The following is a 26,937-nucleotide window of genomic DNA, read 5'->3' on the forward strand; positions in this document are numbered from 1 at the left end:
TTAAATTAATATTATAACGCACACAAGTACACAACTACAATAACCCAGATCACAAGAAATTTGTAAACAACCTTACAATTCCGGGTGATCCACACGCGCTGCGCGTACGGGCACGTGTATGATATATATAACCTTCAATGTATGAAAATGCATAACTTGTCATGGTCAGATTCAGAAAGAAAGAATCTTTAGGAAAAAGAAATTTCCCAAAAGAAAAAGCTCAATTAATGGGTTCAAACGGGAGTTGAATCAAACACATATATTGTAACTAAATGAAGGCCCAAAAGATCACTACAGGTGCAATAACTGAAGCAGACAAGAATCCAACCTTGTAGTTCCATCAAAAAATGGAGGTGGTTCTGAAGTAGAATCAAGCGCTGGTGGAAGGACCTCTTTCACAATTCTGCATAGACAAAGATCGAGACAGAGTTCAGCAAGTAAAACCCATTTTTCTTTTTTCATTTTCTTGAATTCTATTTTCACGGCAACCAAATAGAACATCTCTATTACAACTTACCCAGCAGCTTTTTGAGCAGAATGCACTGTGGCTGTGGCTCTGGTTTTCCCAAATGCTTGAAGTTTAAGCTTCGGAGGAGAAACGACGGCGTCAGGGAATCTAACGAGTGTCACTTTTTTGGAGAATGATATGAGCTGGGAAAAAGGGAATGAAGGAGAACTGAGGCTTGAGGAAGAATAGGTCACTTTCAAACTGGCCATTCTTTTTGGGGTAAGTTTGTTGGTTAATCTTAGGCTCACTAAAGATGTTTGTTCCTTTAACCTGCGCACCTAACTTTTAGCCATAACAGCCATTCGGTTTGTCAATGCCCAAAGACAACAACCTTAATGATAGTTCATTAAATTTTAGGGTGGGTAAATATATTATAAATTAATGTGCGAACCCGTCAAAAATTGTAAAATTTCCAAGAGTTTTTTGTTTTTGTTTTTTTTTTTTTTTTTTGAATTTTGAATTTTTACATCCTTGGTCAATCAAAAATGCAACAAAATTCTTACCGTTAGATTTTTTCCCAAAAGTTTAACGGGCGTTATTCCCATTGAAATTCGCCATTTTGCCATGTCAACATATTAATTTTTTATTAATTTAATTTATTAAAAAAAAATTTAAAGGGTACCCAGAAAGTCGCCCCTAACCCCTTGGGGTGGCCGGAAAGCCACCCCCAACCCTTATGTGGTGGCTTCCAGCCACTCCTAACTCCCTGGGGTGGCTTTTCGGCCATCCCTTCATTTTTTTGTTTTAGATTTAATTTCTAAATTAAATTAATAAAAAATTAATATGCTCATGTGACAAAAAGATGCGTTTTAATGGGAATGACGTCCGTTAAACCTTTGGAAAAAAAATCTAATGGTAGGGATTTTGTTGCATTTTCGATTGACCAAGGAAGTAAAAATTCGAAGAAAAAAATAATTGAGGGATTTTATAATTTTAGCATGTTGACTCATGAATTTATAATATATTTACCCTTTTAGGAAAGTTGATGATACTTATGGACCTCTGGTTTGACTTGTAATAAATAAATCATTGAATTATAAATTCATGTGAACGCTTTATACAATAATACAAATTTAAAATTTCAATTAGAGCTCAAGTCAGAGAGGGATCTTTAAGATTGAAACAGACTATTGCATTTTGTAGCCGACGTTCAAGGCAGTCTATTCGATCGACATTGTCATATTGATTTGGTGGTAGTTTTTTTTGTTTTGACGACTCAATTCACTTATTAGTATTCAATAATTTAACATTATGTTTATTCATATATAGTACCAAGACACTTTAATCTAGAGTTTTTAAGGTATTAAAGAAATTATTATAGCTTCGCGCTTGTGCTATAAGTTGCCCTCTTTATGACTCGACTGTAAAGTTGAACCCATTTGATCTTATATTCGACAAGTTGCGTCTATAAATGATACAATTTTTAAGTAGAACTTACTCTTAAAAATTGACTTTATAAAGAGAGGGTTAAAGAGCTTATTAAATTCTAGAATTATATGTTTATTTTAAAACCACATAAATTTATGATTTTATGTTGGGTTCTCGTCCTATGTATAGGACCAACCTATGTGGGTAGAAAAACAAATGGGCAATAGCTGCCCATCATTTTTTACTACCAAAAGCGAGTGACTTGAGTAGCAATAGAAAAAAATATCACTCTCGAAAAGTACAACCATTTTTTCAAAAAAAAAAAAAAAAAAAATGGTTTCACATAATTATTTATGTCAAAGATTGGATGATCATTTGAAGTCCATTCTTAGAAATTTTAGTATGTTGTTCATGATAATGAGAGCTATGTATTGATTATTGCCGATTGTTGAATTTTCTCTCCAATTGCTTGATTATTCATACGCACTCAAAAGTTTTACGGTCAAATTTTTTGTTTTATTGCAACTAATTGTATTCAATATGTCACATCATTTAAATATGGCACCTCATAATTTAAAATATTAAATAAGGTGATAACGTATGCATCATTACAATTGTAACATCTATATATTTGGCTTAAAATTGAGAAAATCTATTTTATGGTCCATGATGGAGGGTACCAAGTACCATTCCATCATGGTGGTAGGATATGGGGCAAGGGATAGGAAAGGTTGATGGTTGATTAAAAACCCTTTAGGCTTGACTGGGAGCTCACTAGTTATGAGCTCTGATTCAGAGTACGCGCGTGCTCAGAACGCCAGGCAGCAATTTTTTTTTTTTAATATTTTAATTAAAAAAAAAAAAGAAGAAATTTGCCGGCTCTATCTTCACCCCACTGGTTACAGGAAAGTGAGTCGACCAGTTGTAGTCAATAACAAATTCCTTTCTTGTTTGTTAATCATGTTTTTTCAGTTTGAAATTATATCATATCATAAAAAGTGATATATTAGTCTATTCTGTCATTCAAATCGCAGTGTATTTGATTGCTTCCCTTTTGAGCATTATGAGCTTGAACTCCCTACATTGCTTTGCATTGAGAAAGTCACAAAGCACAGGAGTTTATACAAGTATGTCATGTCTAACGATCGAGCATAATTTATAGTCAGCTCATTTATTGAACAAACACTCTAAGAAAAGATACCATATCAAGAATCACTTTAAATTTGCACGTGAAAAATGAATCTTTTAAGGACAAATGTCAATTTAACAGGTCAAATTAAAAAAATTTCTTTCGACCCAATTTGAAAGAAAAATGTGCTTATACAACTTTCGACTTATTGGGCAAGCACTCATTATAGACACAGGCTCAAAAGCTTTATAGGTGGGTTTTCCAGAGATACACAACACATTTAAAACAGATGTTTTATGCATCATTAAGGTCCTCGCAAGTATTTAACTAAATATTACCTCTTATTAGATTTTAACAACAATAACCTACTAAACTCACAACACCAATAACCTGCTAAACTTCTTGTCCTGATTGAGTAGTGAAGCCTAGGCTCAACTACCACAATAGACCTGTAGTGACAGACTTGCTAACATTGCTCAATCAAGGGTGCAAACAAAGTGATACTTTCTTTTTTAATGACGTGGAAATTTACTAAGGCTAGACCCTTCAGACTTACCCCTGAAAACCGTATATCAGGTAATCTAAGGGAACTCTTAGTGCGGAATCAAACTCAGAATGTCCAAATCTAAAGCTCATCCCAAGCCCGCCCTCTGACCACTAGGTTGCACCTTGACAGGTACAAACATACAAAGTGATAATTTACATCAAACCCTAGCTTTCACTAATTTGCACACATAGGCAAACCATGATGTTTCTATACACAAAACAAATGGCAGAGACCCATGAAGAGGGGAAAAAGAAAATCCGAAAGCAACAGAACATACATCACTATTTTTGAAAAGGGATGGTTTAAGCTTCTGCACAAAGCAATTGCAGATATTTGAAATTGTACAAGTTGCAACTCCAAGTATAAGGTAGTTGGATCACGAACACATCTTGATTACTTGATCTGCGTCGTCTAGCATCACTCAAAAATCAACAAATATTCTTGTTCTTGAGTTGCCTTCAATTTCAATATTCCTAATAACCTGTTAACAGCTACCAAACAAAGGCAACTAGACAATGTAAAACTGAATGTTATCCATATGCTTAAGTCTCACATTCCGTGATAATATTAGACATGTTATTAGGCAATCAGAGCAAAAACCATAGCTATTGTTAAGTTGTTTTTGTCAATCAATCACCAGACAATTCCTACAGAAGATATTTCCCAAGGCATTCCCCTGTCTAGCCATTAGCTGTCAAAATCCATCTTCCCTCTCTTCCACCGACTACGAAACGCATAAGTTTTATTGTCTCTCTGTTATATTTCATGCGTCAAAGTTACGTGTTGTTGGGGAATAACTCTTAGGGTTATTAATCGTGTTTGTCAATGAAGTATTAATCATGTTTGTCAATGAAGTTTGGTTGACAGAGCATGCAGATGAATTAGGCTATCAAAGCGAATCTGTTTTTATTGATATAATTCATATCTAAATTAGTATTAAGAGGTGGTTGGACTTACTTTTTACCTATCAAAAAAAAAAGTATTAAGAGGTGGTTGGATGTTGATCATTTTAATTTTCTTATTTGACCCTGAGGCTTGTATACGTAGGAAAGAATAGGAATTAATTTCTCGAGCGGTTATTCTTCTTCTACGTTGCTTTGATTTATGAAGGTAATATTAATTTCTTTTTCTTTAATCATGTTGCAGAAAAAAATTGAAAGTGAAATCACACCGACAAAAGCAGTTTCGGGAGTGGGCGGTTTTGGAAAAGGTTCTATTGGTAAGAAACTTTTCATTATGATTATATAGAAATTCAAAAATATTATATTTTTAATCTTTACTTGAGTTTCTATAATCATTCCCAACTTTCGGTTTCTTGAATTTTTTTTTCTCTAATTTAACTCATTTCTCTTTTTTGAATAGAATTTTGATATATGATTCTATTTATTTTTTATGATTATATTCTAGCCCTACTCCGAGTGTTAAATTTTTTCCTTTACTCTGACATTCCCTTTTTCTTCTTATAATTTATGCATTCACTAATTATTATTATTATTTTTTTTTTCATTCGGGTTTCAAGCTCGTAAACTATAATAGGATTTTTTTTTTTTTTTTTCATGGGACCTATATATAAAAACCTTATATATAGGTCTATTGGCCTCGTAAAAACTTATAAGACAAAGAACTAAAAATATTCAAAAATATTTGTAGTTCTCATAGTTTATATGGATAGATATCTGAGTGAGAGGGACGAATGACTGTCACCGTCGACCACTTGCTACACCCGCCACACTGTTCTTCTCCACTTCCTGCTTTTTCGTCATCAACAAGGTCATTGAGGTCTCAGATCTCCTGCTCTTCCTCATTAGTGGCTCAAATGGATCCGTACAACAACGAGGGGAGAACAAAGTTCAAGGCGTTCCCGTATGTCTCGACCCCACACAAAAACCTGATGGTTGATCTTGTATCAACGGTGGAGAACCGCCTTGACTCGAAGCTCCTTCCTTGTACTCTACCGCCGGATGTACAATACTACCAGAACCAGAGTGGGACCGGCTCTGCTACGCTCCACATCAGATTTGGCGACAAGCCCTCCCAATTGATTTCCCCTCGACTGCTAATTTAATTGGTTTAATTTGCTTTTTTGGTCTAAACATTTAGCTGTGAATCAGATTGATTTTATATTGGGTAGCTGGATACACTGTGAGCTACCAACGGGAGGAGCACTGAACATAACAAGCCTATCAGCCTATATGAACCCTTCAACCGATGCACCAAATTTCCTTTTTGAGCTCATTCAGAGCAGCCCAACATCCTTAATTCTCATTCTTGACTTGCCTCCTCGAAATGACCTTGTTCTCTCCCCAGACTACCTTTGCACATTTTACGAAGACACCCAGCTTGACAGACATCGGCAAACACTTGAGAAAATCCCTGAGGTTCGACCCTATGTCTCTTCATCCCTTTACATACGTTCCCTAGTGTCTCCGACGGCCATTACAGTTTGTATTGAGACGGAGGCCAACGGACAAGGACAAATGGAGGAGGTCATAAAAGATCATATCGATCCCATTGCAAAGGAAGTGCTAGGAATCTGGTTGGATCAATGTGCTTGTGGGCAGAGAGAAGTGGGAGAGACTGAGAGAGGTTATTTGGAAAAGAGGGATGGGTTGGTTAAGAGCAAGACTATTGAGATTGATCTGGGCTCGAGCCTGCCGAGGCTGTTTGGGCCTGAAGTAGCAGAGCGAGTGTTGGGATCCGTACGAGAGTTTTTTACTGCATGAAAAGCTAGTTTGTTGTGTGTATTACAATGTGAGAATTAATGTAAATAATGTGATTGTTAACCTCAAAGAAAAGGGTAAAAAACCGCACTTTTTATTTCTTTAGAAACGCCCTCTTTTTCTCTCTTTTGCATGTCAAAGTTTATCTATTAGAATTAAGGGAAATGAATGACTACTATAACATTTACAACAATTTTAAATTTTGATAAAAAAGATTAAGAGTGTATGATTGACAAACCATTTACTAAAACTAATTAAATTAGCAAGTCAAACTTGTGTTCTTTTCTATAACCACATGGCCTCATTTTGGTTATGAGAAATCTTTAATTCCATGTCATTCCAACTCCACACACTGTTCCTTTGTTTGGGAGTACAAAGCGTTAGCCACATATCTCTCTCCTAAAAAATAGCCCGTCGGCGAGGTCCTTTGTGCTTGCTTAGTCTTTCGTTTGCAGACGGCCTCCTTGATCAAGTGCATCAGCACTTTTGTTTTGGTTTTTCTATAGGAAGTGACTGGTGCATATTGGTTTTTCTATATGAAGTGACTGGTGCATAGGTTTCTTTAATTGATTTCTAAGACACAGAAATCAATTAAAAAAAACCTATAGGAATTTTACTGCTGCAGTTTCTGAATTTCAACTCTGAAAATTCAACTTTCCAAGGATTTTATAGGAGAGTGAATTGACGAGTTGTTGTCAATAACAAACTCCTTTCTTGTTTGTTAATCATGCTTTTTTGGTTTGAAATTATATCATATCATAAGTAATCATATATTAGTCAATATTTTGTCACTCAAATAACAGTGTAAGAAAAACGATCAAACCGAACCCGAGCCTATTTCGAGCCGCTCTATTTACAAGATGGATTAGTGTTTTAGTCAAGGAAATGAGTTCAGCCCTTCGTGTTCTATTAGAAATTGGACGTATGGTACGAGATGTAAATGTGTCTCACATGACCCTGTTTCAATTATGTGGCATGATGTATATCTTGGCCGCCATTACTTTAAAAATGCTACGATATCAATTTAATAGACAAAGTTGGTATTTTCGGCCACCACTATCTTAGGCACTAAAATACATATGGCCGCATGACAATCACGTGACACTTATTTTTATTAAATATCTGTCACTTAAATTTGTACAAAATTTGTAATAAAAGCTGAAACATTTTTCTTAAATCGAGTCTTATTCCTCGTAGGTCTTCCAAGTCAACTTTCAGGGCTTCAAAGCCAAGATAACTACCAAACATGTCCTACAGTAGCAACTCAAAAGCACAAAGACGATAAATTTAATGCCATTTCTAGAACGATGGGAAGTTCTAGAACTCAGTAATTTGAGACAGATTTCAGAGTTGTGCCTGCAGAAACAAGAAATGGTTCAGGAGAAGCAATTAGCAGCCTTTCATCAAGTCATACTGTAGGCAACGGACTTTAGAGAATTTAATTAGTACTGTGGAAAGGAGGGAATACCAAGAAACGTTTCTTGTAAATTTCCACCAGCTCCTTTGGTTCACGTCGAGTTTGTTTGTAGGCCTCATTTTTGTCCATCTCCTACAAAATATTAATAAAACGACAGACTATATCAGCTTCATATTTCATTTGTCCCTTTAAATACATAGAGAGATATTAGATCATGAAATGCTATTCTTTACACTTATTTATCATACTCATGTTACACTAACTGATTTAATGTGTTTTAAGTAATTTTTTTTCGTGATTGATATGAGAAACCACTTAAAACACGCAACGTCATGCCTATTTATAACTTTTGTTTTGTTTTGTTTTTCCTATTTACAATTTTATTCAACAAAATATTCCAAATATCTGAAATACTTCTTTCTGCCAAGAGTGTGTTATAAAGTGTTCATTGGTGTTAATTCTCATGCTGCTACTTTACTACTAAGTGATACTGAACTTTATAAGTGATTTTAGAAAACTCCAATTATAACTTGACTAATTATTTTAGAGTGATAGCGTAGATTTGACTAGCGCTTTCTCTAGTCATTACAATATCTCACCTCCAATGCCCTATTGCACAAGTAATTAGTATATACTAATCTTTAGTGATGTTAATAGAAACAGGTTGAGAAACATCAGAAAATTTGAAGAATTTTTAAGCCAAAACATGACATCCATGGTTGAGCTCATGAGCTCATGAGGTGGGGGGAGATTGACTCATGGAGCTTAAAAAGCTTTCAGCTTGTCAACACCCAAGATTTATTGAAGCTTATGAGAGCAAAGAGGCTAAAGACATCCTACTGAAAAAGAAACAGAATCAGATAGGCATGGTCAGTATCAGTTTTATTGTACCTCAATCCAAGCTGCTAGTTTAGGCCTGTCCTCTGTGATGTCGTACTTCTTTACATCCAATAAGAAGGGCTGAAATCTTTCAATAAATGGAGCATAAGCTATATCCACCTGAAGATTACAAAATAAAGTGTAATTGATATCACCTATCCATAATATGCAACAAAAATGTTTCCCGCACTGGTAAACTGGGATAGCTTTACATGGGACATGGTATCATAGCAGAAGTCTTAAATTTGAATCTTGTCTCAGTCAATTCATTCCTATTTTCAGATAAATATTTCTTTTGTTGAGTCTCAATTATTAAGTAAGAGTTTGAGCCCACATTTAAGGAGAAGTGCTAGAATATTAATTGAATTATTAAATTTATCATTTCTTCTCAGCTTAAATGTTTGAGATAAGTGATGTTTTAACATATAATACTAAGACTTGAAACAGTAAATGGAAGAAAGCAGATTTAATTGCTATAGCAAAAAGATTTCTCTTACCAGACTGAACTGATCGAGGAAAAAAGGTCCATCTTCAAACTTGGAAAGAGCCGTTTCGATGTAATCAAATGCAGCACCTGATGCAGTTTACGACTATAGTGTTATATAGGCATTTGTAGATTAAGAACATTAAGCTGCCATTCAAGTCACCTGCTTCACTTCCATCTACTTTGAAGGAAGAAAACACAGCCTCGTTGAACATGTCGGTATAGGACAGCAACACTTCTGCAAATTCTTTCTTGGCAGGATCCTGCAGTTCAGGGTATAAGGAATCTTTATAAAATGTGGTGCTTAAAAAACGAGTATCAGAGTTTTTCTCCAAATCTTACATCAGGGAAAAGTGAAGGCCCTTCGAAGTGATTATCAATATATTTGATCAAATCAAGACTCTCTCCTTTGACTTCGTTTTTGTGTTCCAATGATGGCACCTGCTCAAGAACTTCACATATAGAGCAGCAGAAAAGAAAAAAAGAAAAACAAACAGCACTAAATTGCACACAGCATCCACAGGTTTCTTCTTTAGCCATCAGTTTGTCTTTACTACCAACTTCAGACACTGTTCTGTTCTTAACTAGCTCTAGCTTAACAATGCAGTATATGTGATCGCTCAGAGAAATATTATTTGGAGGAAGCATGTAGGAATTCCATGAAGTGAAATCATTTGACTGTTTTACCTAACATTCAAAGCAAGATGGAACTAAGTTTTCACATAACATCCAAGTAGCTGAAGAAAATGTAGCAATTATATATAGTTCACCTTATTAGTGGGATTGATTTTCTCCCCGTACCAATCAGGCCTGTTCTGCCGATCAAGAGGAACCAATTTTATCTGGCCTTGTAATCCCTGCTCCACCATATTATTGGACACCAAATTAAAACAGAAGAATAAGTTCTACAATAAGCTTAGATGGGACATATTGCAAATTAATTGCCCCTTAGACATGTTCCAAATATGATTTGCTTCAGTATCTTTTTGGGACTTTAGGGAACAAAAGCCCCCAACCAACTATGCTTGCTTCTGTTGGCTTTAGTTGAGACGAGCTTTTCATGTTCTAACAAGCAAAACGACAATTGAAAAATAGATAAACTTTTTTATTGGGTGAATAACAAAAATGTACTTTGCTCATAGTTATGTGTACGTTTGAAATTGCGACTTCTGCTTTTTAAAAATATATTGCAAAACGTAATGTGTTTGACATTGCGATTTAAAAAGCACTTAATATAAAATAGGAAGAAAAAAAAAATCTGCGATTTCTGTAAGTAGGCTAGGAAGTGCTTATTTGAAGAAGAAAAAAAACGCAAATTTAAACAAAAATTACGATTTCACATAACAAATATTTGATTTTTTAACATGTTTTACCAATCACATGTGATTTTTTTTTAAAAAAAAAAAAGAGGCAAAATTTAAAATCGTACTTATTAAAACCGTAAATCCGTAATTCCAAACGGACCCCAAATCACCGTTTATTCTATAAATTTAAACCAATAAATCAATGGGAAATAGTAAATTTCTTCATTAAATTAATATTATAACGCACACAACTACAATAACCCAGATCACGAAGAAACTTGAATACAACCTTACAATTCCGGGTGATCCACACGCGCTGCGCGTACGGGCACGTGTATGATATATATAACCTTCAATGTATGAAAATGCATAACTTGTCATGGTCAGATTCAGAAAGAAAGAATCTTTAGGAAAAAGAAATTTTCCAAAAGAAAAAGCTCAATTAATGGGTTCAAACGGGAGTTGAATCAAACACATATATTGCAACTAAATGAAGGCCCAGAAGATCACTACAGGTGCAATAACTGAAGCAGACAAGAATCCAACCTTGTAGTTCCATCAAAAAATGGAGGTGGTTCTGAAGTAGAATCAAGCGCTGGTGGAAGGACCTCTTTCACAATTCTGCATAGACAAAGATCGAGAGAGAGTTCAGCAAGTAAAACCCATTTTTCTTTTTTCTTTTTCTTGAATTCTATTTTCACGGCAACCAAACAGAACATCTCTATTACAACTGACCCAGCAGCTTGCTTAGCAGAATGCACTGTGGCTGTGGCTCTGGTTTTCCCAAATGCTTGAAGTTTAAGCTTTGGAGGAGAAACGACGGCGTTAGGGAATCTAACGAGTGTCACTTTTTTGGAGAATGATATGAGCTGGGAAAAGGGGAATGAAGGAGAACTGAGGCTTGAGGAAGAATAGGTCACTTCCAAACTGGCCATTCTTTTTGGGGTAAGTTTGATGGTTAATCTTAGGCTCACTAAAGATGTTTGTTCCTTTAACCTGCGCACCTAACTTTTAGCCATAACTGCCATTCGGTTTGTCAATGCCCAATGACAACAACCTTAATGATAGTTCATTAAATTTTAGGAAGGGTAAATATATTATAAATTCATGAATCAAACACGTCAAAAACTGTAAAATTTCTCAGATTTTTTTTCTTTTTCTTTGAATTTTTACTCCCTTGGTCAATCGAAAATGCAACAAAATTCTTACCGTTAGATTTTTTCCCAAAAGTTTAACGGACATTATTCCCATTGAAACTCACCATTTTATCACATCAGCATATTAATTTTTTTATTAATTTAATTTATTAAAAAAAAAAATTGAAGGGGTGTCCGGAAAGCCACCCCTAACCCCCAGGGTGGCCCAAGCCACCCCATAGGGGTTGGGGGTGGCTGCCTTCATTTTTTGTTTTAGATTTAATTTTTAAATTAAATTAATGAAAAATTAAAATGCTGATGTGACAAAACGATGTGTTTCAATGGGAATGATGCTCGTTAAACCTTTGGGAAAAAATCTAATGGTAGGGATTTTGTTGCATTTTCAATTGACCAAGGGAGTACAAATTCGAAGAAAAAAATAATTGAGGGTTTTATAGTTTTGGCATGTTGACTCGGGGATTTATAATATACTTACCCTTTTAGGAAAGTTGATGATACTTATGGACCTCTAGTTTGACTTGTAATAAATAAATCATTGAATTATAAATTCATGTAAACACTTTATAAAATGATACAAATTTGAAATTTCAATTAGAGCTCAAGTCAGCGAGGGATCTTTAAGATTGAAACATACTGTTGCATTTTGTAACCGACGTTCAAGGCGGTTTATTCGATCGACATTGTCATATTGATTTGGTGATAGTTTTTTTTTGTTTTGACGACTCAATTCACTTATTAGTATTCAATAATTTAACATTATGTTTATTCATATATAGTACCAAGACATTTTAATCCAAAGCTTTTAAGGTATTTAAGAAATTATTATAGCTTAGCGCTTGTGCTATAAGTTGCCCTCTTTATGACTCGACTGTAAAGTTGAACCCATTTGATCTTATATTTGACAAGTTGCGTCTATAAATGATACAATTTTTAAGTAGAACTTACTCTTAGAAACTAACTTTATAAAGACAGGGTTAAAGAGCTTATTAAATTCTAGAATTATATGTTTATTTTGAAACCACATAAGTTTATGTTGGGTTCTCCTCCTATGTATAGGACCAAGTGACCAACCTATGTGGGTAGAAAAACAAATGGGCAATAGCTGCCCATCATTTTTTACTACCAAAAGCGAGTGACTTGAGTAGCAATAGAAAAAAATATCACTCTCGAAAAGTACAACCATTTAAAAAAAAAAAGAAAAAAAGAATGGTTTCACATAATTATTTATGTCAAAGATTGGATGATGGTTTGAAGTCCGTTCTTAGAAATTTTAGTATGTCGTTCATGACAATGAGAGCTATGTATTGATTAGTGCTGATAGTTGAATTTTCTCTCCAATTGCTTGATTATTCATACTCGCTCAAATGTTTTACGGTCAAATTTTTTGTTTTATTGCAACTAATTGTATTCAATATGGCACCTCATAATTTAAAATATTAAATAAGGTGATAACGTATGCATCATTACAATTGTAACATCTATATACTTGGCTTAAAATTGAGAAAATCTATTTCATATGGTCCATGATGGAGGGTACCAAGTACCACTCCATTCCATCATGGTGGTAGGATATGGGGCAAGGGATAGGAAAGGTTGATGGTTGATTAAAAACCCTTTAGGCTTGACTTGGATCTCACTGGCTATAGGAAAGTGAGTCGACCAGTTGTAGTCAATAACAAATTCCTTTCTTGTTTGTTAATCATGTTTTTTCAGTTTGAAATTATATCATATCATAAAAAGTGATATATTAGTCTATTCTGTCATTCAAATAGCAGTGTATTTGATTGCTTCCCTTTTGAGCATTATGAGCTTGAATTCCCTGCATTGCTTTGCATTGAGAAAGTCACAAAGCACAGGAGTTTATACAAGTATGTCATGTTTAACGATCGAGCATAATTTATAGTCAGCTCATTTATTGAACAAACACTTTAAGAAAAGATACCATATCAAGAATCACTTTAAATTTGCACGTGAAAAATTAATCTTTTAAGGACAAATGTTAATTTATCGGGTCAAATTAAAAAAATTTCTTTCGACCCAATTTGAAAGAAAAATGTGCTTATACAACTTTCGACTTATTGGGCAAGCACTCATTATAGACACAGGCTCAAAAGCTTTATAGGTGGGTTTTCCAGAGATACACAACACATTTAAAACAGATGTTTTATGCATCATTAAGGTCCTCGCAAGTATTTAACTAAATATTACCTCTTATTAGATTTTAACAACAATAACCTACTAAACTCACAACACCAATAACCTGCTAAACTTCTTGTCCTGATTGAGTAGTGAAGCCTAGGCTCAACTACCACAATAGACCTGTAGTGACAGACTTGCTAACATTGCTCAATCAAGGGTGCAAACAAAGTGATACTTTCTTTTTTAATGACGTGGAAATTTACTAAGGCTAGACCCTTCAGACTTACCCCTGAAAACCGTATATCAGGTAATCTAAGGGAACTCTTAGTGCGGAATCAAACTCAGAATGTCCAAATCTAAAGCTCATCCCAAGCCCGCCCTCTGACCACTAGGTTGCACCTTGACAGGTACAAACATACAAAGTGATAATTTACATCAAACCCTAGCTTTCACTAATTTGCACACATAGGCAAACCATGATGTTTCTATACACAAAACAAATGGCAGAGACCCATGAAGAGGGGAAAAAGAAAATCCGAAAGCAACAGAACATACATCACTATTTTTGAAAAGGGATGGTTTAAGCTTCTGCACAAAGCAATTGCAGATATTTGAAATTGTACAAGTTGCAACTCCAAGTATAAGGTAGTTGGATCACGAACACATCTTGATTACTTGATCTGCGTCGTCTAGCATCACTCAAAAATCAACAAATATTCTTGTTCTTGAGTTGCCTTCAATTTCAATATTCCTAATAACCTGTTAACAGCTACCAAACAAAGGCAACTAGACAATGTAAAACTGAATGTTATCCATATGCTTAAGTCTCACATTCCGTGATAATATTAGACATGTTATTAGGCAATCAGAGCAAAAACCATAGCTATTGTTAAGTTGTTTTTGTCAATCAATCACCAGACAATTCCTACAGAAGATATTTCCCAAGGCATTCCCCTGTCTAGCCATTAACTCTAACATTTATGGTGAGATTTCTTATGGCTTTACGGGAAAATGTTTCTGTGAAGCATCACTACACATTAGGAAAAATAAAATAAAATAAAAAAAGAATTTTCTGTAACTTCTCTCTTTGAAGGGTAAAATAAAAAGAATGTTTCTCGATACAATTGAAGAAAATAGGGTTCAAGGATAGATATTCAGAACCTCTTAAACTAGGTGTTGGCAAAGATACCGCCACCTCCCCTGATTGAAAGTAGTGGTCCATGCCAGGAGCTGCGACTGATCAGATGGGAATCAAGAAACAAAACTATAACTGTAATGTCATCATGAAAATGTCTCCTCACCCCTCGATCAATCTTCTTCAAGTCTAAGTATCTCATTTCTCTTTTCTTTGCTGCTTCACAAAGTGCAGCTTTGACAAGTTTCCTTGCAATGCCCTGCAAAAATATAGGAAATGTTTATATTCATCCGGCAGCAACTTCAACAAAAAATGACTTCTAAGTAACTAGTTACACAATACTTCTAACTAATAACACCATACAAATAGAAAAAGGCCTCTCCACCATGCTCCAATAAAATGAATATAAGCAATTTCACTATTTAAGTTATTGGAAAAAGTCAGCCGCGGCTGCTTCAAAGAACAAATAAGCTTCTTGGAGGTTGCAAGAGAATCTCTAGTTATTTGCAATTGTGCAGTGAAAGTTTCTAGTTCGTTGCACATGTAAGAACTATACTTTTACCTTCAACTTATTCAAAACAAAAAAACAAAAAAAGGGAAGGAAACAGGCTACCTGTTCTTATAACTCAATGAAAGAAATAAGGTACCTTAAGATATCATCAATGTCATCCTTTCCCAAAGTCAGTTAGAAAAGTGTCCAACGTAAATACAAAAGAAACAAACAATAAGTAGGAATCATACATTACGTGGACAGCTCTGGACGATGTCAACTGCCTCCTGATTGCTTAGGTGCTCCCATAGGCCATCCGATGCAAATATAAGAAACTGATCTTCAGGGTAGAGTTTCTGCACTGATATTGCAGGCTCAGCTTTAAGAATTGGCTTGTGGAAGGTTCCTGGCAGTCTAAACTTCGACAATAAAGGCTCTCTATTGAACTCTGCCTTCTTCAAATAGGCATCGCCAATGGATCTTGAAACCTGCAAGAATGTCAAAACTGTCAATACAGTAATTCTCTATCTGGGCGATACTTGTGTAAGGACCATGCTGATTTCCTGAGCAAGAATCATCCATAAAACTTTCTGATTTTCGAAATGTAGAATGCTCATTTTGCACGTCACTTAAGAACCCAAAAACTGTAAATTATTCTAAACTAGAACCAGTAGAAGTTCTAAAATGGTCACATACACAATTAATATTCTAAAATATGTGTTATTGGTCAAGCTGAAGTGAATACTTAGATTCTCCACACTCACTCATATTTTATTTCCATATAAAATTCCAACTTTTTTCTGTAAACCATTTTTTCTTTTTAATTCAACACCTAAACTTATTCAGTGAACAAGGGAGCCCAACTGAAAGTTTGATAAACCATGAGCAAAGAATGACTAAATTTCTTTTTTCTTTTTTTAACACAGGGAGTATACAAGAATGACTGAAAATAAGATCATAGATGCACCGTATGCGTCCACGTGAGAATAACCATTTGAGAAACATTTAGTGACAATCAAAAAAAAGAAAATAATAATAGGGTTGGGAAAATAACGTGGGTGCCCGGGGGGGGGGTTGGGGTGGGGCAGATTTGGGACATGGCAGCCCAACCCAACCCCTACCAGGTTCAAGGTTGCCCTGACCCAACCCAGCCCTGAACCTGACTTAGGATTCAGTAAATCATCTTCAACCCATCCCTAACCCAAATTAATCTATATGAAATCAATCCCATCTGGGCAGGACATGACAGGTTATCAGATAATATGTAAAGATCAACATATATTTCCAGCATCTGCATTCAAATCCCATGTACAACAGCATAAAACTAATATTTCTAATGCAAATAGAGAAATGTTACACGAACTCCTAACCCCACACTCCCAAGTGCTTATTCCCTAATGTGGTAGTTGCAAAAATAAAGTAAGCAGATGGGATTAAAAAAAGTTGTAGTAGAAAGCTGACGTGACAACTGCTACATTAAGGAGTAGTACTTGGGAGTTTGTGTAGCATTTCTCATGTAAATATGAACCAGCATGAAACCCAACATGGTTTAGAATCTTAAACCCAAACCTGTGTTGTCCCAATTATCTAATTTCCAAACACATCCCCATTGGGTGGGATCTGTTACCTTATTAACCCAATCCACTATCACCTCTCTAGTGGGAAGAGATATAGCATCTCAAAGGATCATTAGGGATATAAAGAGTAAATCTAAAGAACTAAATGGACATAGTAAAACCATAAATAATTGTAAGCCAATGCATATATTTAATATTTCTGTTTAATCCAATAGCATATCCTTGACAAATCACACACATGTCGAAATAGGAATCTCATACATTTAGAGGGTCACACAATGACTTAAAAAGCATATAAAATAAAGGGTTATTCAGGAAAAGATAAAGAATAAAAGTGGAAAAAATCAAATACTCCTCAAGAAATCACCTGTATCAGACCCTTCACACGCCAAACCTTGTGCTTTAAAACCACAATCTGGGGATCATCGGGATGCAGCGAATGCAATTCCTCCCTCACAGATTCCACACTTGCATTGTGCTCAGACGATAACTGAACAGCTTTAGCCACTTTAACGGCCTTCTCCTGTCTTCCCAAAACCACCCGAGAATCTCCTGCATTTGCAATGTAAAGCAGTCCGGAGCATATTATGCCTACTAAACAACATGAACCAACAGAAGCAATTTGTGGCTTCCTTAGCCATTGCTTCTTTACTAGAGAGAGGAATTCCTCTTCAGTTGCCAAGAATGCTTTGTTGATAACATCTGCTGACATTCCTTGATTCTCTGATGTGAACTCTGCAGCACGAATAGCTGTCAAGTCAGTAAACATATGCATTAGCTCAGAAAAAAGAAAAAAGAAAAAAAGAGGTAAACATATGCATTGGATTTAATTAAAATTTTAAAAAATTGGGGAGAGAGAGAGAGGGAATGTAAAACTAGATCATTGTCCATATCTTAACATAGAGAAAATTATTGTTTTCTAGGTGCTATCATCCATGAAAACCTTTACTTAATTGTCAGTCGCATTAGCACTACATATTTTGAAAACTTTGCATTTTTCTGAATTCTTACAACTAATAAATTGCAACCTATAATCATGGAAACAAGTTAGGAATTAAAAGCAAATTCTCCACTCATAGGAAATTGATGCATCCAATGTCATAATTCTTAGTAACCCACTTTTATTGCATTAACTTAAGCCTGTTTCCTTTAATTGTCCCTGGAATTCGAATGGATTTCATATTATTAGAGAACTCAAAAAATGTGACCAATAAGTCCATAAAACAACACATGCTTCCTTTTCCTTGAGAAGCTTTAGATTACAACACCTAATTTATTCTTGATTCTTCCTCGGTTCCAACCTATTAGAAAATAATTTCCATGACTTTCACTTTTCTGGTTTATCACCAATGGCAACCAATTCCAATCCTGAATCTGACATTGAGATGGGAACTTTACAATCAAAATAGACCATCACTGTTTAAAGAATCTTAAACTACAGAGCTCCAACTTCACTAATTGATGCTAAGTCTTATCATGCAGTCTACTGAAAGTGGTCCTCTATTCTAACTTTAAATACTCTTAAGATAATCAAACATGTCATTAACACGTTTTGAAGAGAGTGCTAGAGTGGGAAAAATCAAAAGAATCTTCAATATCCAAGCAACTACATGACTGGCATGCAGCAGACATGGGACTGAAGCACCAAAACATTATTTGCCGATGCCATTTTGCTCTGCTATGCACTGAATATCAGTATGACTGCAAAATCATGACCATCAAAATCCATGAATATATTGAATTCCCCAAGTGCATAAAGATCAAAAGATAACAGAACTACTAATTAGCCACATTTGCATAGGAGGAACTGCCCACAAATAAAATAACCATCAAGCCGACATAATAATAAATTGCACAAACTCGGATGATGTGTGATATGGAAGAACAACTTACTCTTGATATTGTTAAATAGGTGATCATTTATAAAACGGGCAGCTTCCGGACCTCCATGTCCATCGTAAACTCCAACAAATGTTCCATGAGGACCTGATTCAAGCGAACTCATTGACCCTGATTCAAGTTGGCTATGGTCTTCCAACAGATTGTTTGCTTGAATTACTGCCATTGAAAAATCTCCATTCACATGCTGTCCTGAATCCTTGTACCACAACAAACCATCAACCCGACCACTCACGTCACCGCGATTACTGGAGTTTTCACCCTCAACAGAAGGTTTCCAACAGGGTGACACAATCTTCATCAATGAAGTTGATACCATCCCTTACATATTCTCACCCAAATGACCCAACAATCAAATTATTCATCAAACTATTATCAAGAACAAGGTTGAACCCGAGTTTCTGCTCTAATTTCCCCTCAATTCCAAAAAGTAAGTTACATGTACTGGAAATCAGATACTCATTGATGAATGCAGACACCATTAATCTGCAAAGGTGTAAAGCATTAAAAAATTTAATGGGTGTGTGCATAAACGGAATATGAATTTGAGACAAAAATCAGATGGTAGACAACATCATGCCATGCAGGTATTCAAGAAACAATAAAATTTTATCGTGTGCACGATACGATTTTGAGACAAAAAAGCAAATTGCAGGCACCACCAGCCTGTACAGGTATAGAAGATCAATCGAAACAATGGGCGTCCACAAAAACTACACGATAGTGTATAAGAAAAACAGAAATGCAGGAATAATCAATTATGTACATGTAGCAAAATATGAGCAAAAACTTACCCCAAAAAAAAAAAGAGCAAAAAAATTGATTGGTAGGAACGGAAAATGTTCTACATAAATTTGCAAGAAAGAACAAAATGCAAGTAGTATCAATTCGGAAGCTATTAACAAAGAAAGGGATATTCTCAGAAATTGAACGGTTTGAGCTTACCACAATGATCAAAATGTTAAAACATTAGTCTTTCAGCAATAGAAGATCAAACAAGTTCACGGGTATGTGATGAAATGACAAAACATTAATCATAAGACAAGAATTGTACAATTATGCACAGAATTGAAAACACAGGAACTTCTAAACATACCTTGAATCTATGCTTTGAGGAATATTCTACCCCTTTGTGTATAACTTTTGAATTATAGCCTTAGCTGAAAAGAACCCATTTATCTGATCATCAATAAGGTAGATTTGGAATGTTCTGACACAGACAAAAATGTTGTCAGAACGTATAAAGGGGTAGATCTAGAGAGACGGAGAGGGAGGGGAGGCAGAGATTATATGCAGCTGTTTCTGGTTCTAGTTTCTCTCTTTCTTTCTTATTTTGTTTCTTTTAAAGAGAGGCTATTCAACAAATTCCCTCGGTTTGAAATCCACCATAGGTGCCTCTCCTATGGGCTTTTGGCTTTTGGGTTGGATTTTCAGTTTTGGTTTTCTAATTTATTGCCTGGGGTTTTGACTTTGACCTCCAACAAACCACCATTTTAGGCAGCCTTTGCTCATCTTTCCCTCCCCTTTATATAGTAAAAGTTTTCTTTTATATTTTCTCAGTTTTCTTTTCTGTACATTTTTTTTTTCGTGGGAAACGGGAAACGTGACAAACGTCATGGGTGACTCAATCCCAGGCCTCACCCATAAGTCGGCACACGTACAATAAATTAGAATAATGCTATAAATTATATTTTTATTTAATCATTATTATATAATACTAACTTGATAGTCTTAATTTATCTTTGAATTTAAAAAATAAATAAGAAAGAACTGATCTAAAATTTAAGTGAAACTTTGCATCAGATAGTTATGAAATAAAAATAAAATTTCTAACATTACTTTTATAAATTATGTTCGAGTAATGGTGTAAATATTACATTTTATCACGTACCGATAACGTTACAAATTCAACTAACTCTTAAGGGCCAACCATTGTTTAAAAAAAGAAAAAGAAAAGAAGAGTATGCTATCTACACTCGATAAATAGAGGCTCATTCTAATCATATAATTTTTTAATATTATATTATTTTCTTTAAATATGTTTAATTTAAATTTTTTATTATATTTTTATTCATTATACAATGTTAACATGACAGATCTAACCAATTTTATTTTTTAACACTAACCGATTCATGGATTTATTAGGATTGTTATGATAGTGTAAAATAAAAATATGATTTATAACATTACTAACAAAAAAATATATAATAATTAGTTGAGACTGCTATGTCAGATGTTGTGGAATAGTTACGAGATAAATATAGTTTTAACCTTACTCATTATGTTTTGCCCAACATTTGGAAACCACACATTAACTTGATGTTTCTGCAACCACACTAGAGGCTGCATATTGAATGTTCAAATATGATGAACTTTGATACAATGTTAAAGTTTGTGAGAAAAAACTAAAATACATAAATAACAACAAAAGCAATAGAGAGAAAAGAACACATAATTTACGATTGGCTTGGTATTAGACACCTACGTCCACTACTCTGAATGACTCATAAGGCTATATTGTACTCTCATTTACTTGATTGTTTACAGTACATAGGTCTCTATTTATAATTAAATAAGTCGATCTATACAAGTAAATCTAAATCGACTTATACAAGAAAACATAAATCAAAATATACTAGGAAATATAAATATCATAATATATTCAAAACACATTATAACATCATTCCTTAACTCAAGGTGAAAGATTCTGGAAGCTTGAATTTGAAAAACATAACCAAAGGATTTTATTTTAAAAAATTTTAATTTAATTTTTTTTTTTTTTTTTTGGTGTAGTAGCCACGACGGTGGCGGAGGCTGGGAATGAGTCGTAAACGATAGCTAATAAATAGAGGTTGGTGGTGAAGACTGACTGCAAACACCACCAAAGGAGACAAAGTTGGCTGGCGGCCAACAACGGCAACATGTTGCGGCGTTAGTGACTACTAAATGCATGGCTGACAACAAACAAAAATCCAAAAAGGGTGATAATAAGCCAAAAATAAGAAGGGCCAACAACGGGCCAAAATTCGAAAAGGCCGATAACAAGCCAGAGTCAACAACGGGCCAAAAAACGGAAAACAAAGTTTTGATGGACAATAAGCCTAGTCATATATACATTTTTTTAGGCCTCTTTAGGCTCGATCACGGACCAAGATTTAGAAAGTAATATTAAAGACCATCTTTTTATTTTATTTTGATCATTCTAAAGTTGATGTGGCTTTCAAAATCACTATTAGATTAAAATTTAAGTATGATTCATCTAGAAGTTAATGGTAATTTTAAAAGCTACATCAACTTTAAGAAAATAAAAAAAGCCCCTAACATTTCTCCGCTTAAGAGGCCGTTCATGCATAATGGTTCTCCACTTCTCCGTCTCTTCATTTAAATGCAACTCAAGGAGATCATTTTTTACGCCTTTAAACACGATTTCTATAAGAGGTAAATTCGGACAAGCGATTAAACCGCACTGGGCTAGTATTACATATACAGAAAAGTTAAAGGGTCATCTAGCAAAAATACCGAAGGAAGCCGTTGGCCCGTTCGAGAGTCATTTCACGCATACAATAGGCCTTCCTGTCTCAGACAACGATGCCAATTTGTCTACGCCTCGCCCTTACTAGTCCGATCAGCGTGAGCCGGCCACACATCACTCACACGAGCTCCTGCCTCGCACGCGCAGCCACCACCGAGTCAGACATGGCCGCTAACTCAGTCCGAGTCGCCGCCGCTCAGATGACCTCCATTAACGACCTCGCCGCCAATTTCGCCACCTGTTCTCGCCTCACCAGAGTAACTGCTCTCACATTTCTAAAAACCTCAACTCTAACTTGCGTGTTTGAATCTTAAATTTGATTTTTTTTTCCCAATTTTTCTCGAGTTTTTCGTTAAGATTTAGGTGCTTTCCTCAATGTTAAATCTGGTTTCTGTAGAATTTTTCCATGTTAAATTTCTATGGTGTTATTTTTTTATTTTTTGGTTAGTTTAATTTAAGGGTTTCTATCTACAAAGGAAGCAGCGTTGGCTGGGGCGAAGTTGCTTTGCTTTCCCGAAGCTTTCTCTTATGTGGGTGCTAAGGATGGAGACAGTGTGAAGATCGCAGAACCCTTAGATGGACCGATTATGCAAAGATACTGCTCTCTAGCAAGGTGGTGAACGAACTCCCACCATCTACCCCAGCCCCTCTCTCAATTTACGAAACTTATATTTTGTACACTTTTCCTGTACGAATCATTTTGATTTCCGAGTTTTTGCTTATTATTTAATGTATATTGGGCAATTCATTTTTCTCGAGGTCTGCTTCACTGCTAAATTCTTCATTATTGTTTAGCGTTTACATTCTTGAAATTATATCGTAGTTGTCAGTGGGTCGCTTTTTTTTTTTTTTGCTTTCTTTCTTTTATCTTTCTTCAGGATGAAGAACTGGGTTCTGTGAAGAATTTTTTTGTTCCTGTAATTGACTTGTTCTGTCATGCATCACAGAGATTCCAGCATTTGGTTGTCATTTGGAGGCTTCCAAGAAAAAGGACCTGATGATGAACACCTGTATAACACACATGTTGTGGTAGATGATAATGGGAACATTAGAAGCACTTATCGGAAGATACACTTGTAAGTTGATTAACTTTGGGTTTCAATGGGATTTTTGTTTTTTAGCTTCTCCATTCAGTCATTATTATTGAGCTTTCATGTATTTAGATTTCTGTTGTTTAAGATAGTTCTAAAGTTAAGTGTACTAAAATGTTAATTTATATTTTCTTCTATTCGGTGAAATGTCTTCCCCATCAATGCTGTATCCTTAAACCATGCATGCATGTTTAGTTTGACAAAAATGCCTTGCACATAGCACTTATAAGTGGATGGAAAACTTTTTGCTTTTGCCTAGCTTATGTAGTGCTGTTAATCTCTCTCTCTCTCTCAAGATCCAATCTATCAAGTCAGTAGATTTTTCTTTAATGGAAACCTTAAACTTTGTCCTTCTTGTCAATTGATGGTGTCAAGACTTTGCTACTGATAAGCGCAACGTAGAGATGAAACCCATTCATCAAAGAATCAGCAGGATATATTACTTGGTGTGTGTGTGCACGCGCATGCATGCGTCTTTACATGTGTCAGTTTGTGCACGTGTGCGCGTGTGTTGTATGTTAGAGAGAGAGAGAGTGTGACAGCGTCTGGACTTTGCCTACTGATAAGCGCAACATAGAGATGAATTCCATTTGTCAAAGATTCCTCGGGTATATTACTTGGTGTGTGTGTGTGTGTGTCTTTACATGTGTTGTGTTTGTGCACATGTGTGCGTGATGTTAGAGAGGGAGAGGACCCAATCTATCAAGTCAGTAGATTTTTCTGGAATGAGACCTTTAAAATTTGTCCTTCTTGTCAAGTGACTGTGTCGAGACTTTTCCTACTGATAAGCACAACTTAGAGATGAAACCCATACGTCAAAGGTTCAGCAGGATATATACTTGGTGTGTGCGTGTGCGCATGTGTTTATGTGTCTTTACATCTGTTGGTTTGTGTTGTGTTTGTGCACTTGTGTGCGTGTTTGTATGTTAGAGAGAGAGAGAGAGAGAATGGCAGTATCAGCTCAAGCTGACAAAACTTTCTCCTGTAGTCGAGCTGCTGGTGTTTGTGATGATATGGTTTGTTCAACAGGATACTGTAAATGAAACAATTTCTTTCTGTTTTAAGGTTTGATGTGGATGTTCCTGGTGGAAGAGTATACAAGGAAAGTAACTTTACCGAAGCAGGTATTTTTTTTCAAACTCACATATATGATATCCAAGTTAAATGAGTGAATGCCTCCTCATGTTCTACTTTTTTTTTTTTTTCTGCTTTATTCGTTTATTTTTCTATAAAACGGATATTGTTAAATAAGAAAGCGTTTTGTTGAATCCTTTTGACATCAGTATCTTCCCATCTCAAGTTCTTGCAAATTTATGAGGAGATAATGACACACCTACTTGTTGATCTGGATAAAATCTTTCGGCCTTTTTTGTTTCTTGGCTCTATCCTTTTTTCGTTTCAAGAAAGAAACCTTATTGTTTTTGTAGTTTGTTATTTCAATATTTGACATATCCTTTAGTCATATGTACCACGTGTGCCATATAGTCATTACTCAAAGTCTAGTGCTTAAGGGGGAGTGGGGAGGTTTCCTTATCCTCTGTTCTTTTTTTCATTTTGCTTTTATTTTGTATATGCGAGATTCATATATATTGTTAGGCTCATTTCTTAATAGCTTAAGTCATAAGCAATTGGCGAAATGTTTGTCTGTTGGAACTTTGGTTCAAGTCTTGGTATGTCCTCATTCAGGAAATTAAGTTCATATCATTTTTCATTTTTTAGGAATCCATGTGCGGTTTCCTACTGCATTTTGGGGATGGAAGTGTGTGTGACTTGATATGTATTTTTGGGCTCATTACCTAATAGTTTAAGCTTTTTGGACAATTGGTATTGTAAAACTGGATAGTGTTCATGTTTTCAGAAAAAAATACCTCTCTTTTTTTCTGCATCTAAGCTACTAAAACTATAATGTTTTTAGGGAAGGATATTGTTGCTGTAGACAGCCCCCTTGGACGTTTGGGCCTGACAGTTTGCTATGATTTGAGATTCCCAGATCTCTACCAGCAGCTTAGATTCCAACATGATGCGCAGGTATGAGTTGATTTCTTGGCTTTGTAGTTGAATACGTTGTGCTGAATCTGACACTTGCAAATCTGCAGGTACTATTGGTACCTGCAGCTTTTACTAAAGTAACTGGTCAGGCACACTGGGAGATCCTTCTTCGTGCTCGTGCAATTGAGACTCAATGCTATGTATGAACTTACTTTCACCTCCAGTATCAGAACGATTTTGTTCGAGCATTTGTAGTAAAATCAAGTCCATTGACATGCCCATCTTGTATGCTATGTTGCCCCCTACTGCTCCAATTTGAGAATGATTGCTGAATGCATCATCAGGTCATAGCTGCTGCACAAGCTGGAAAGAACAATGATAAAAGAGAAAGCTACGGTGACTCATTAATCATTGATCCATGGGGAACTGTAGTTGGTAGACTGCCTGGTGAGAACTAGGTCCTTTTGTACATCCTGAAGTTTCACCTTTGCACATTGGTGTGTTCAACATCACTGATTCATCCTTCAAAATACAAGATGATGTCTAAGGATTATTGTTGGAGCAACCTTCTCTCCCTAAGACTGGCTTTTATATGTGAACTTATTTTACAGAAAATGCTAATTTATTCGTTGGCATCACCTTTGGTGCCTGGTATATGCATACTGCTGCTGCGGCAACATTAATATTAACAGCTGGTTCTGTTTTTCTGTTTCAGATAGACTGTCAACAGGGATTGCCGTAGCCGATATTGATTTCTCACTACTTGATTCAGTGAGAGCAAAGATACCAATTGCCAAGGTAAGCTTTATGAATCTATCTCTGGAAACAAATTACCGTGAAATAAACAGAGACTCAATTTTTATTTTTATTTTTGATGACTAGATGATAGATGTGTTTAACTTAAAAGGAAATTTGTTTTTAAACTTGTGCGCCCAAGTGGGATTTAAACATGTGAATCTGTGTGCACCTTTGCACGGCCTCATGTGCATACATGTACCTTTATGCACTCTCACAGGAGGTTGCCGGTGGTGAACTTTGTTGAATGTGTGATTCATATGCGTAGTGTTATTTTTTTTAAATCAATTTTTAGATTATAAAAGATGCCATTTTTTCATGTTTCTAATCTAATATTCTTCTTCAGCAACGGAAGCCCATTGACTACTGGAAATCTGCATCACTATAAATTTTGGACCTGGTATATATCCTGTATTCCATGCAATCCAAATGGTACCCAGAGCCATTTGAAGCTTCCTTGTACTCTTTATGTAAGAAGACAAAACTGCTACTGCTCGAAGTTATGGGGACGACAATACTATTATGGCATCTGAAATTGCATAATAAAGTTATTATATCCTTCACTGCGAGCTGTTAATAAGTGTCTCCTCTTCTGCATTTTTATACCTTGGATATTACCTTCTTGTATCTTTAAATTGGGAGGTGTTGACATAATAAAACTGGTTTTTACATGTATGTTGGCTTTACCTTTAGTTAAAGTATGGATGTGCGTAGTTCAAGTGATCGAACTTTATATGCTTCCTAGATGGTAAGTTATGATCCTAAGTATTTTGCTTT

The 26,937-nt window shown here is 35.4% G+C and overlaps 4 protein-coding genes and 1 pseudogene across 6 annotated transcripts; 2 read left to right on the forward strand and 3 right to left on the reverse strand.

Moving 5' to 3' along the window:
* Positions 1–11: 11 nt before the first annotated feature.
* On the reverse strand, positions 12–755 carry LOC132188067 (uncharacterized). The gene is made up of 3 exons (XM_059602477.1): positions 518–755; positions 329–403; positions 12–132 (listed from the first exon to the last, which is right to left on the reverse strand). Exons 1-3 carry the CDS (start codon positions 715–717, stop codon positions 12–14), a joined length of 396 nt encoding a protein of 131 aa, XP_059458460.1. The 5' UTR covers positions 718–755.
* A 4,423-nt stretch (positions 756–5,178) lies between these two features.
* LOC132188423 (red chlorophyll catabolite reductase-like) lies at positions 5,179–6,381 on the forward strand (annotated as a pseudogene).
* Positions 6,382–7,354: 973 nt separating this feature from the next.
* On the reverse strand, positions 7,355–11,334 carry LOC132186461 (glutathione S-transferase L3-like). The gene is made up of 10 exons (XM_059600439.1): positions 11,092–11,334; positions 10,903–10,977; positions 10,646–10,706; positions 9,823–9,909; positions 9,395–9,493; positions 9,216–9,315; positions 9,066–9,142; positions 8,581–8,688; positions 7,741–7,821; positions 7,355–7,628 (listed from the first exon to the last, which is right to left on the reverse strand). Exons 1-10 carry the CDS (start codon positions 11,289–11,291, stop codon positions 7,617–7,619), a joined length of 900 nt encoding a protein of 299 aa, XP_059456422.1. The 5' UTR covers positions 11,292–11,334; the 3' UTR covers positions 7,355–7,616.
* A 3,186-nt stretch (positions 11,335–14,520) lies between these two features.
* Positions 14,521–20,254, reverse strand: LOC132186460 (probable protein phosphatase 2C 38). 2 transcript variants are annotated; one of them, XM_059600438.1, is made up of 5 exons: positions 19,850–20,254; positions 18,748–19,239; positions 17,222–17,589; positions 15,529–15,765; positions 14,521–15,046 (listed from the first exon to the last, which is right to left on the reverse strand). In XM_059600438.1, exons 2-5 carry the CDS (start codon positions 19,070–19,072, stop codon positions 14,822–14,824), a joined length of 1,155 nt encoding a protein of 384 aa, XP_059456421.1. In that variant the 5' UTR covers positions 19,073–19,239; positions 19,850–20,254; the 3' UTR covers positions 14,521–14,821. The 2 variants fall into 2 exon arrangements, with proteins under 2 accessions (XP_059456421.1, XP_059456420.1); XM_059600437.1 differs by having other exon boundaries at positions 17,222–17,604.
* Positions 20,255–22,278: 2,024 nt separating this feature from the next.
* LOC132186435 (deaminated glutathione amidase, chloroplastic/cytosolic) lies at positions 22,279–26,884 on the forward strand. 2 transcript variants are annotated; one of them, XR_009440752.1, is made up of 9 exons: positions 22,279–22,542; positions 22,762–22,898; positions 23,233–23,361; positions 24,442–24,500; positions 25,292–25,404; positions 25,473–25,565; positions 25,710–25,812; positions 26,085–26,163; positions 26,507–26,884. XR_009440752.1 is itself a non-coding variant. In XM_059600412.1 (9 exons), the coding sequence occupies exons 1-9, from the start codon at positions 22,342–22,344 to the stop codon at positions 26,546–26,548; spliced, it is 960 nt and encodes a 319-aa protein (XP_059456395.1). In that variant the 5' UTR covers positions 22,279–22,341; the 3' UTR covers positions 26,549–26,884. The 2 variants fall into 2 exon arrangements, 1 of the variants encoding a protein (XP_059456395.1); XM_059600412.1 differs by having other exon boundaries at positions 26,081–26,163.
* The last annotated feature ends 53 nt before the right edge of the window (positions 26,885–26,937 follow it).

This window comes from Corylus avellana, chromosome ca7 (genome assembly GCF_901000735.1).
Source record: "Corylus avellana chromosome ca7, CavTom2PMs-1.0".
In the NCBI taxonomy this organism is placed as follows: domain Eukaryota; kingdom Viridiplantae; phylum Streptophyta; class Magnoliopsida; order Fagales; family Betulaceae; genus Corylus; species Corylus avellana.

Bases quoted from the DNA above. Each gene is read 5' to 3' on its own strand.
- LOC132188067 (XM_059602477.1), bottom strand. From the start codon at position 717: ATGGCCAGTTTGAAAGTGACCTATTCTTCCTCAAGCCTCAGTTCTCCT. The intron at 404-517 runs GTAAGTTGTAAT...TTGTCTATGCAG, and splicing joins TCTGCTCAAAAAGCTGCTGG to AATTGTGAAAGAGGTCCTTC. The intron at 133-328 runs GTTGGATTCTTG...CATACATTGAAG, and splicing joins TTTTTTGATGGAACTACAAG to GTTATATATATCATACACGT.
- LOC132186461 (XM_059600439.1), bottom strand. From the start codon at position 11,291: ATGGCCAGTTTGGAAGTGACCTATTCTTCCTCAAGCCTCAGTTCTCCT. The intron at 9,910-10,645 runs GTTGTATTCAAG...ATGGTGGAGCAG, and splicing joins GGATCACCCGGAATTGTAAG to GGATTACAAGGCCAGATAAA. The intron at 9,494-9,822 runs GTGAACTATATA...GTTCTTGAGCAG, and splicing joins AAATCAATCCCACTAATAAG to GTGCCATCATTGGAACACAA.
- LOC132186460 (XM_059600437.1), bottom strand. From the start codon at position 19,072: ATGGTATCAACTTCATTGATGAAGATTGTGTCACCCTGTTGGAAACCT. The intron at 17,605-18,747 runs GTAAGTTGTTCT...CTGACTTGACAG, and splicing joins CCTATTTAACAATATCAAGA to CTATTCGTGCTGCAGAGTTC. The intron at 15,047-15,528 runs GTATGATTCCTA...ATATTTTTGCAG, and splicing joins TCCAGAGCTGTCCACGTAAT to GGCATTGCAAGGAAACTTGT.
- LOC132186435 (XM_059600412.1), top strand. From the start codon at position 22,342: ATGCCAATTTGTCTACGCCTCGCCCTTACTAGTCCGATCAGCGTGAGC. The intron at 22,543-22,761 runs GTAACTGCTCTC...CTATCTACAAAG, and splicing joins CCTGTTCTCGCCTCACCAGA to GAAGCAGCGTTGGCTGGGGC. The intron at 26,164-26,506 runs GTAAGCTTTATG...ATTCTTCTTCAG, and splicing joins CAAAGATACCAATTGCCAAG to CAACGGAAGCCCATTGACTA.